The 12,128-nt window shown below is 39.5% G+C and overlaps 1 protein-coding gene across 18 annotated transcripts in view; it reads right to left on the minus strand.

Annotated features, from left to right (window-relative positions):
- Nucleotides 1-12,128, minus strand: part of EBF1 (EBF transcription factor 1) — a 312,571-nt gene that overhangs the window by 63,231 nt on the left and 237,212 nt on the right. For all 18 annotated transcript variants that reach the window (XM_040573757.1, XM_040573756.1, XM_040573755.1 and 15 more), the window contains one exon: nt 8,207-8,295. In XM_040573757.1, the coding sequence (XP_040429691.1) occupies nt 8,207-8,295 (89 nt within the window). The remainder of the gene's footprint in view (nt 1-8,206; nt 8,296-12,128) is intronic.

Genomic DNA, 12,128 nt, shown 5'->3' on the forward strand with positions numbered 1-12,128 from the left:
ATCAGAGACAGCCTTAACAGGTAGCTGTTTGGCTGAAGTCACAACGGTCTGTGGTTACAACCGAGGCAAGTTTTGTAGAGTGAGGTAATATCTTTTATTAGACCCACTGATACAGGTGAGAAAAGGTACAGCCAGCATGCAGGAAGCAAGGCACGTGCACCCAAGAGCTTGTCTGTTTTTTTTTCCCCAGTTATATCAGTTGGTCTAGTATGAGATTACCATTCCCTACAAATCATGATAGCCTTAAACAGGGAAAAGAAATTAATCTGGTATTGCTTTCGTGCTATGAAGTAACATCCATGGCACCTCATGAGGAGGAAAGGCAGCAGCTGTGTTTCCCCATTGCTCCTAAGGGCATGGTGTTCCTCGAGAGTCAGCGCTGGAAATATAGCAATAAAGGTCTCACTACACTTCCCACAGGACTGGGCCTTAAAGGACAGTAACTTTGCAATAACTCTGCATGTCTGCTCTTTCTTCACATATACAATAATTGAAGATGTAAATGCAATTCCTGAATTATTACATAATCTGTGTAGTAGAAACTAAGCTAATAAAAAGCCTAATTAGAATAGATTGTACCACATAATACCAAATCCTGTTTATATTGCCACTCTGCTATATTTTTGATAAATCACTACATTCAGTCTATTGGGAGGGTGATTTTCCATTTCATCTCTCCATTGAGCAAAAAAGTGCCACGTGACTGGAGTCTGAATTTCAATTTTACCAGCATACAGTTGAACTGAATGTTATTTGGCACAATGCAGTGTACAACTGAGCCACTAAACGGCTGATTTACTAAATTATTATTAGATGAGCCCTTGCTGTTCCAAGTGAAAGTGCAGTCACTGTCTCTCTTCATGGTGTGTTCAAATTGTTCTGTGTTTAAATATTCAGCATGAGGCTAATGTGAACTGATGAACTGAGACTACAAACATTCACTTTCAATACAGACAGAGAGACAGAGATGCAACCTATCATGTGGCCTGCGGAAGTGAAAATGATTTATATTTAAGGATGCTGCTGCCGACTTCCGTTACTATAAGATATTCTTAATTAGCTTTGTGTTTGAATCAGGAGTTTGGAAATGTAACTAAACAACTCCAAAGAAGAAATAGCTGCACGGACATGAAGGCTTCAGAATTCTGGTGAAGTGGTACATGAGCCTGGGTCTCTCTGCCAGTAAAGCACATGAGCTGCCACTACAGTTGCATACTTCACTGTCTTTAGTATTTGAGATGCAACTTAAAAGCATCACTTGCAATTCTGTCTGCAACAGCAGAAATCCTACAAAATGCAGATGACTGACCATGATGTGCAATCTATGACTTTTTGACATAGAGGGGAGAGGAGGGAGAAAAAAGAATATATATATATACATATATGTATATATATATATAATATATATAAAAGGTTTAAAAAAAAGAAACACTTTCTTTACTGCCACCTGCTGGAGTAGACAATAACCCTTTGTCATACAATAACAACAAGCATCTTCACTTAGAGGACAGTTACGGCAAGCATTTAAAATACTGTGATCTCAGACACTTACAGTAGATTAGGATTTTTTATTGGTGCTGTGTTGCCATAACAACATAAAGACAGCAGATGACTTAAGCTAAGCTTGCAAAGCAAAAGGCTGCTCATCTGGCAGTTAAAATGAATACAGTTCACTTCACAAGTTCCCCATATGGACCCTTAGTGTATGGTAATGAGGATACCATATGGTGGAAGAAAATGCACAGAGAACAATTGTGCTCTACTGGATGAGTGAAGTGAGCAGGAAGTTATGAGGAAACACAGGAGAGAGATTTCTATGTGCTCTCTAACTCACGGGTTTCTTTCAGAGCGGGGTTCTCTCTCTTCTTAATCTTCCTCTTAATATATACATGCATAGAAATGACAGAGAAACATATTGTACATTTTGCAACATCATTCATCATAAACTGTCAGCTGTGTTTGTAAATCAGCCTAGTAAGATCTTATAAATTTGTAATTCTTAAAAGGTAAAAGTGCTAAGTTTTTAGACAAAGTGCAGGAAAATTTAAGCACTTCTGACAAGTAGAAACATTAGTGGTAATCATTTTAAAAATGCTTGCATCTTTCTGCCTGCATGTTTAGCTGTAAATAATGCCGCAATGAATAAAAGCTTTAAAAAGGGGAGGGGAGGGATGAAGTGGAATAAATATTTTTTATTTCCAAAAGAATAACAAGCAATAGTTGATCAGAACCATATGCACGCTAGATTCTGCTGTAAATGTACATATGCTGTACCCTACACTGTACTAACCAGATCCTAAACCTGGTAAGACAGCTTGCTAAAGGCTGCAAAGTCAATTTTGTACTACACATGCTTCATAAAAGATGAATATAAATGCATTAGTTAGACACGGTGAGCTAAATTAGAAGGTCAGGCAGGGCTGGAAGGGCTGAAATATCACACAACCAATGACTGTAATTACTCTTTTTTTAAGTCTATTAAATGGTGTTGTTCTATCAAGGCTCAGGGGTATAGGACATGAAGTACAAGATAAAGTAATGTGTATTTATTACTCCCACAGGATCAATTTACTAGATATTTTCAGCTCCACAGAGCAAAATACACAAATGCAGCCTTTGTTACTTTCTTCAAACTGTGGTTTGTTCCTTCAAAGCTCTGTTCCTTGAAGAGACCATGTTTACCTGTTTGGTGCCTTCCTGCCACCATCAGTTCATTGTTGCATTTTAAAATAATAACAATAAAGGATACAGGATGACACAAAGACAAGGATCAGTCTTACGGGGTGCTCAAACAAGTGGTTTGAGTTGCTCAGATGGAATGAGCAGTCGAGAAAATCCAACCCCAGGCATGATTTTTACCCCAAGGCAAAGTAGGAATCAGGAATGGAGAATGGCATAGAGCTCCTTGTCATCATGTTAGCCCTGATCTATTAAAAGTTTTGTCATAGATTTTAAATACACCATCTGCTCTAATCATTTGCTGAGTAAATGCTGACCCACTTATAAAGAAAACTCAGTGAAATGTGCATGCACGCTGTTGACCTTCAGAAAGGAACGGGCTCCTTGCCAGCCACTTGTATGAGGCTTTGCCCTTCAGCAAGCAATGTGGCTGTCTCTCAGCTCTCTCTCATTTCAGACTCTTTGTGTATTCCTGAAGACGCCCCTTCACCTCTGACATGCAGCACCCCATAAGGAGGATACTTCCATAGTAGCAGCAGGCGTTTTGGTCATCTATTTCTCAATAGCTTTGAAACTCAAAACCCGAACTTTGAAAACTGAATATTTTCAATAGGATAAATTGAAAATCAAAACCAAACAAGCCCCTCAGACAACTAACTGCCCAAATTGTTAAGAAATGCAAAAATATATATATATATCCAACTGTGAAGGATTTAGTGTCAATCTTAACTCCTGTCTCACATTCCTAAAAATTTTACAGTACAGCATAGAAACCACCAAGCACATCTCATGCCTTCCTTGCTATACAGAAGAACTCCATCAGCTCCTCTTCACATGCCTCCTCTTCCTGCCTATACTCATTATACAAGTTTTCTACGAACCCCTTTGTTACACTGGGTGGAAAACATATACATATGACTAACTTAGGTTAAAATAGCATGAAAACACAGTATCTTGGTGAGCAGACAGAGATCCATTCAGGAATTTCCACCAGGTCTGTCTGAAGCAGCAAACCTGAGTTGCTTTGTCTTCATTGCTATTTTAACCTCAGCCAGCAAGTCTAGGCCAACCCACCCACGTTCAGAGACAACCTCTGTTTGTAATATAAACAATTCTCATGTCACAATGGATAAAGGGCAAATCTCTGGGATTTCATAGGGGAAAAGACAACTGCGTTTGGCAGTCACTGGTTCCTAATAACCACCTGTCTTCTATTAGTGTCCTAATGAGGAGGTGGGGTATGTCTTGGGGTCTAATGACTGACCAGAGGAAAGGAGCTGAAGGGAAGGTGGAGCCTGGTTACGTGTGCTCTCTGCTCAGTGGGGAGGCCCCTGTGTGCTAGAGAGAGGCTCCACTTTCATCTACATGAAGGGAAACCAGAACTAAAGGTCCCTTTCAGGAAGGATGAGGGGTCTCTCAGAGAGCGCATTTAAGCAGCAGACTGGGAGGGAGAGGACGTCAGATCACAGAGGGGGTCGATGCTCTGACATGCTTCTCCAACACAGAGTGAACAATCATGAGCTTAATTTAAATAAAAGCGATAAGTTGTAAGAGTGGTGAAAATGGCAAATAAATTCTAGGAAATTGCATATAAAGAGGAATCGTTATTAAATCATTTAGGATGGATGTGTTTCAAATCTAGCTCACAGTTGAAACTGTTTTACAGCTATAGCTGTGGAGTTCTAACGAAATTACAGAATCTCAACGTATCTGCCAGGGATTTATTTTAAGGATTGTAGGATGGTTACATAAATGAACCTCAATAGATTCAACATGTTGTTGTGATCTGAACTCTCCGGTGATTTCCACTGCGGTTATGTACACAGGAACCAACAACGCGTGTGTATTTGCGTGCACATATGCAAAAGCGGGAGACAGGGAGAATGCACATGCACGTGCAGACTTACTCCCCAGCTCCACAGGCAGGCTTTCTGCAGACTGCTCCTCCAGGACAACGATACAATTTCTTAACATTAGCATCATGGTTTTTCTTTTCACTTCTCCCAAGAGATCTCTGGTTTCCTCTGATCTGCCTCCTGTCTGTATTAGAAAGGAAAGACTATACTACCCCGCACACTCCTGGTACTTGATCTCACTCCAAGCTTTGGGTGCTAATCCTACCACCACTGTACTGCTTGTTTCTCCTCTTGGTGCATGTGTCTGTGCATGTGCGTGTACAGACAGGCACATCTGCTAGTGACAACCCTAAACTTGTTGCTTTTCCTGCTCTGTACACAAAGGGAATGGAACTCTGGCCCCTAGCTAGCAACGTAGCTGAGCTGCCAACATCAGCTCCCACTCCTTCTTCTTCAGAAACTATGTATTGCATTTCTACTTTAAACACATCTCTACTTTTCAATTGTCATCTCACTACAGGAGTACATTCTCCAAAGGAATTTGGCCACTCACTGATGCCAAATTCGGCCACTGGGAAAGACAAAAAAATTCAAAATCTGGCTTTTTTCTTTGCCTACTTCCAGCAGATAGTTGGAACATTTCAAAAAGTTCATCCCAAGCATGGACACTGAGTGGTTATGAAAGTAGTGTTTCTAAACTAGCAGAGATCAAACTTCTGAAATTCAATGCCTCAATGGTTTTAGAAATGCCTGTTGACACAAATATGACTGTTAGCTCCCAAGCTCTGTAGTAAAGCACGTGCTAACATGCAGTTGGTGGCCTCAACAATTCTCCTTGACTTCGGGATAACTCACACAGCAGAATCCTCTTGTTGGTCTTGTTGGGAAGTACTGCATGCCCTTTTGAACACAAACAGTGTATCCAGTTCTGTTTCTTAAAAGATCTCTAACTCATCAGAAATGTTTCAATGGAATAAGAGACACAAACCCTAGCAGCAATTATAGAAATGTGTTTTGTTTTTCTTATTTAACAAATAAAGTACAAGGTTTTCAGCGAGCAGAAGGCAATGATATGCACTGGCAGGACAATGGGAAAAATGGAAGAAAGGATATTTAAAACTCTGAGCTCTCCTCTCTGCTGTCTTACTCTGTCTCTCTCACACATTTGCCCTCTCTGCCTGTGGTTCCACTGTGGAAGCCATATGGCTTCCAACTCTTTTCTAAGTAGCCACTGAGAATTGTCTATAGTGGAATACTGCCAAAGCCCTTCCTGGTTTAATGACATGGGGAAGAGCGCTGTGCAGTGCTCACCCAGCACAGAGACTCGCTGCGTCCTTGATTATGATTCTGGAGCCAGCAAGCGATGCTGGGAATTGAACCATCAGTGCCTCAAATGCAGAAGTCGACATGTGCCAACCCCTGCTGCATTCAGCCTCTGTGTGTGGCATATTAATGAGTCTTGAACTTGAGGTCCAACCTTCAAGCTTGCACACAAGGAATTATCCAAAGACAAAAAAAGAGAAAAAGGAAAAAAAAAAAAAAAAAGAGAAAAAAGGTCCTCTTCATCCCTCTAACCTTGCAAAGATACTAGTTTCTTCCCTAAGTTTGTTCAGTTCTTTAAGCAGTAACTTTTTCTTTCAGGGCATCAGTTGCACTTCTGCCTCTCTAAATACAATTTCTCTTGATTTAAAGACTTGAAAATCTATCTTGAAAAAGTACTCAGAACAAATACATTAAGCCAAAAGGGTATGTGAGGGGACAGATGACTCAGTATTAACCTTCTTTCTCATACCCTATCCATAATACCTGCTAAATATTGGAGTCAGGATATGGAGCTAGATGAAGCTTTCTTCTGCCTGTTTTTGTTTTATGACACTAGATAGCAGAAATGTGTGATTATTAGTGAGGGAACAGTCTCAGTTGAAATGGGAAAAAGGAGGATGTAGAGCCTCATGGCTACTTTCCCATACTAGAAGAAAAAAGAAAAAAAAAAAAGCATTGCTGGGCGACCCCCTCAATGCCATAGGCATCTGAAAGGGAGACCAATACCTGTGGAAATCAGTGCTGCATTTCAGCATCCACGTGCATAACCCAATCTGGAATTGCTCAGTCTTTTTTTTACTTGAATTTTCTCATTTAGAAACAGAAGCCACAAGCATTTACTAGTCAGCTGGAACATTGGGTACAGGGAAATTTGCAGCATTTCTTTTGGTCTTGCAGATAGCTGGTACGTGATGAAGGCTGACCTCTAATTTTCTGAGAAACAATTCCTCTCTGTGTGCCTGTTTAGTGACAGAAGCACAGTACAGATGAAAGATCCCCTCCAGAAGGATGCTCTCTTTCTTTGGAAAGGGTTGCACCTCTGGAGGGAAATCTGACAACCTATGAAAGCTGTCCTGCTGCAAATCTGTCCAAAAGTCAGAGAAAGGGACAGCTTGTAGAGGATGAACGGAGCCAATGTAAAATGTAACTCTCCAGGACAGCATGTTTCTCTAGTGGTAAGAGGGAAGGACAACACATCATCAACCCCCAAACCACAGCCTATAGCCTTCCTAAGCAAAGATAAAAGACTTAACATGCCTTTAAGAAATCACATATCGAATTTCATTTCTGTCAAGAAATAAAGTAAGTTACAGTGTTCATGATCTCTTCTCACCTTAGAAACACTTTAGAAATGTTAGCTAACCAAAGCCCACAACAATCCCCAATAAAAGCCTATGTACAGCTCAGGAAGCTATGGAAGGAAGGTCATAAGATTTATCCAGTCACACAGGCTATACTGGACGTGCATTATTTAAGGGGTCTGGCCTGAAACATCAGCTAAAGCACTGTTCTGTGTCTCAGGTCTGCAGCAATGAACAATGAGCAACCCTATTCCAAATACCTCCACTTTTTCTGCAGCATATCTCAAACCTCACCGCAAATACTTGTCTGAGCAAGGTGCTCTGAAAGCACAGCATGGCAAAGTAGCAAGAATGGATGTGAGTGCAGACCCAGACAGCATGTTCACAGTATAAGACAGAAGTACCAGAAGCCTCGTGAACTACTCTTTTTTTTACTCAGCTTTTACTTGAAAGAAATCGACAAAGTCTCCCACTTATTTTGATGTGAATGAACACCAAATCATTTTGCTTCACATTGCTCTGATTATTTTAGAGATCCTGAAATACATCAGTACACTATTATTATCTTAAAACAACACATGGTGCAGCAGCACTAGACACATATTCCCCGAAGACCCAGATTACTTGATTTCATCAATGGTGAACTCAAAATTATGCAGGTATTACTGCGATACCAAAACTGAGAAGCATCGTTCTGCTATGAGTAAGCCACTCAGGTTCTAAAATACCAACCAAAAATGTGCTCTTTATAACATATTTCAGAAGGCAGGGTAAGATTTGATTTTAAGGTAGGCAGGAGTTTTTTGAGTCAGCAGTGACTCAGAAAGTCAGAGAAGTCTCATAACGCCTATAATGAAAGTTGCTTGACTGGACTTCATTGGCCATGCCTCTCCTTCAGCCTAACTGGTTTGGGTAGCAAACCTGGACCATTACATTTACAGAAATACTTGCATTTTCAGGGAAAAATTCAAAAAGGCTTACTTTCAAACAAAAGCATGCAGTAAACAGTTTTTCCGTATTTAATAAAACAATAAACTTTGTGCTGACCTTTGGCAAGCGTTCGGGGTCACCAGGGTGCCGGGGGATAACCTTCTGTAACCTTTGGAAACCATAGTCAATGGTGGGTTCGTTCAGAGCTGAAACAACAAACAACAAGGTGATGTGACAAGTGCATAGCAAGCAGGCTCTGTTGCGCTGGAACAATTGGCAATGCATTGCAAAACCAAGTAAAGGATCACAGCAAAATCTCCTTTTACTGAAATCAGCACAGACTATGAAGTTTTGGTTCAAACACTGTTTGAGGTTGGTTCTGAGGCTTTGGTTCAAACAGCAATGCAAACCTTCCCCCTTGTATGCCCATGACAAGGTTGCTAGAAAATTTGTGGATGTTGTGTACACACAATATTTCAAAATAGAAAGTAATTATGATCTCTAAAAGCCATGATGAAATTCATCTGATAAATGCTTTGCACTCTGTGTTTCGCATTGTTTTTGTTTTTTTCCTCCTGTTTTCATGTTATGAGGAAGGTCCTTTGCTATGGGAAGACAAAAGAAGTAACTACTAGGGAGCCTCTCTTGTTCCAGATTCTATGATACATTTCATACGTTCCATGTGCAATGACCATGTATAATTTTGTTGTGAACTACAGACATTTGTCCTGGCAGAGGCTTTATTTTTCACTCATCTAAATGAAGTAAATGACATAATTCCCCGTGATTTCAGCAGCCCAGGTCATACCCAATCAGTGCTAAACTGTTCCAAAAGACCTAATGAATTTAAAAAGACTCATCTTTCCCTGGTCCTTGTCCAGTAAAATGGAGTAGAGAAATGGTGGAGGTAAAACACTTGAATCGTCATGAGAAAGCTGGCCTCTCTGTATTAATCACAGCTCTGACTGTGCCAAGCCTTTAAGCACATGCTTATCTGTAAGCACATACTTAAACCCATTTGATTTCAGCAAAGCAAATTTGAGCATATTATATTTTTCATATGATTGCCTGTAATTACAGGGGACTGCATTGAATGACCTTCTAGCTATATTTCCAGTCATATGATCACTTTAAAACTCAGATGTTAGTGAGACTTCAACATGTGCTTAAAATTTCCTAAGTGCTTTGGTGAACTAGAACAAGAGTCAAGCATTCTCAAGTATCTCTAAACAGCAGCACATCATGACTCTCCCATGCCAGTAGAGACAACTAAACTTTCTACAGCAATTTGTTAGCAATTTTTTTGTTTTTGAGTTCAGTGAAAAAAATGTAGATTTTTTTTTCCAGTATGAAACTTTATATTTTTAGTCTTTTTTTGGTGGGAAGGAAACCTAACAGTTTATTGTTGGGGGAAGGAGGGGGGAGGCAGGCAGGGGGTTGGAGATTCACTTTAAAGTTTTTCTTAAACATATTTTGCCTTACCTTATTAATCACAAAAATATTTTTTGCAAAAGCTCTGCCTATGAAATTATGAAGACATCTTGCACCTTACATTATGGTGGTTTTATTATGAACTTTATTAAGGGGCTTGAATAATGCCATCTGATTCATGCGAAAAGATTAAGCATCAGTGTGCCTCCCAGTCTCACTTTGTGTAAGCACTTCTTCGTGGCTCAGTGAGTTACACGGCTCCATCAGTCTCGTCAAATGTGGCACAATTTGTCCATATTTCCACTTTTTAAGTGAAGAGCACTTTTTTTTTTTTCCATACTGCTAACATTAAAGATTGTCAGCCAGACCATACTGTTGTCATGAAAGTAATATCCTGTCCCTGGCTTGTTTTTAATTAATTGCTGTTCCATAAACAATCTCACAAAACTGTCCAGTTTTTAAAGAAACTGTTCCATTTAAACTATTATTTTCTAACCACATTTCTACAGTGGATAGTCATACTGGCAACCAAAGGGTCAGATTTTTGTCTTCCTGGGCTGTCAGAACATCCCAGCTCCATGAGCAGGCCCACCAATGTCACTGCAAATTGAGACAGAAGGAAGGTGATGTAGGGAAATACCAGATCTACCCAACAGCAGTCAGCCAGAAATGTACAGCTGATGGGGGCTGGCTGGAGGTGCACAGAGTCCAGCAGAATCTCAGCATTTCTCTAATACCAGAAGTAAATATTCTGAGCATATCTTGAAATGACTTTTACAGTATTATGGTAACACCAGATTAGAAATCTTTCAGGATGTTACCTTCTGAGCTATTGTCAGAAGTTCTCAGTTACCCCAAAGATCCTGGTGTACCTCCAGTCTTCTATTTCTTTTAATGCATTTCCCTTTATCAGAAATATCTGAATTTGATCTTTTGTTTATATTCAGGTCATCACATGGAAGGGGTGAGAATAAAGCTTTTCCCCTGCTTGTGCCCTTTTCCTTTTTTGAATGGTTGGACCTTTCTTTTAGTTTTCCAAGTGTTTCCTTTCACACCCTGGCCACACACTGTCCACTCTGTTTTGTAGTTTTGCAGAAAATATCATGGTACGTGTGTTTGTAAACATCTGATTTCATTACCTTTGAGTTTCCTTACATGGCTTCCTGCTGCTGACCCATGTAGTTTAGACCTTCTTCAAATTTTACAGTAAATTAATTTACTGCTCTTTATATTTATTATCAAAACTACTCTGAGAAGATTAAAAAAAAAAAAAAACACCACTGTTCTAATTTACATTTCTTTTGCAAATACGTTAGAAGATTTTAGCATGCTTCTGTCAAATGTGTTTCTTCTTTAATTCATTCTGGTTTATGGCCATTTTCCCCTTACATCCTTTGGGAAAGTAGTTACTAAATTCTGCAATATCATAAATGGAGGCCAGTTTTGAAATCCCCCCAGAGATAGCAGTCATTTTCTCATATCTTCCCACACATTCGACACATTTGAAATCCACAGAGTATTTCCTGTGAGTATTTTCTGAACTAAATGACCAAAAAAAAATGTTAATTTTATGGTCCAATCTCACAAGGCATCAAGCATCCTCTGAGAGATATTGAAAACTTTCTGCCTCAAATACCTTAAGCTTTACTTTAGTGGTGGGGAAAAGGCTGCACACAGCAAATTGCTAGAGTGGGTGGGTCCTGAGCAGTAGTTGTCAAATATCACTCATTAGTCCATATCCATTCAACCCTTGCAATCTTAGATAGAAATTTAAAAAAATAAAAACAACAAAAAAAAACCCACTTCACTGCCTGAACATCCAGCCACAGATTGGACAATATCAACCCTCCATTCCTCCATTCCTAATCTCATTTATAATCCAAGTCAAATGCAATTAGTCATATCTCAGAGAAAGAGCCTTGTTTAAATATTTAACCCCAAATTCAGCATGGATGACACACCAGCTCCTGTGTCAGTAGCTGGCAAAACTCCAAATAAAAGGTTATATTCTAATCTCCTGGCATTGCAGAAAAGCCAGCTCTCAGCCCACCATTCACAGCAGCTAACACACAAGGTGAGATACCAGCTTCGTGCAAGGTTTTGTCTCTGTCCCCTGGGAGCATAAGGCTGGTCTCTGCCTTTGAAGTCCATTCACAACAACACTTTTCCCAGTGCTCTAATTCAAAGAACATTTTATTTTCCTTGATTGGAAAAAAGAATCAATAAGGAATACAAACTCGCTGTTTATGTTCTTGACATCCATACATTAAAAACAAGCTAACACATACTGTACTTAAAATGCATTCCCATTACCCTAAATTTTAAAAGTAGTATTGAAAGGACTACTAACTTTAAAAACTGTATTAAATTCAAATAGGTCCCAAGGCTAATGGAAGCAATTTGTATACCAACCCAAACTGACTGGCCCACTTTTCAAAATACAGGTATGATAATCTTGCGGTTTTAAAAGGACATTTAAATTGAAAGACTGTGAATTTAGTACATAATTATACCAATAGAACCCTTTAACTTGTCAACTTGTAAATCTAAAAGGCTATCAATCATTTCTAAAGAGGAAATAAACCTTAAAATTCTTTGATTGACAGTG

The sequence above is a fragment of the Cygnus olor genome, chromosome 14, assembly GCF_009769625.2.
Source record: "Cygnus olor isolate bCygOlo1 chromosome 14, bCygOlo1.pri.v2, whole genome shotgun sequence".
NCBI lineage: Eukaryota > Metazoa > Chordata > Aves > Anseriformes > Anatidae > Cygnus > Cygnus olor.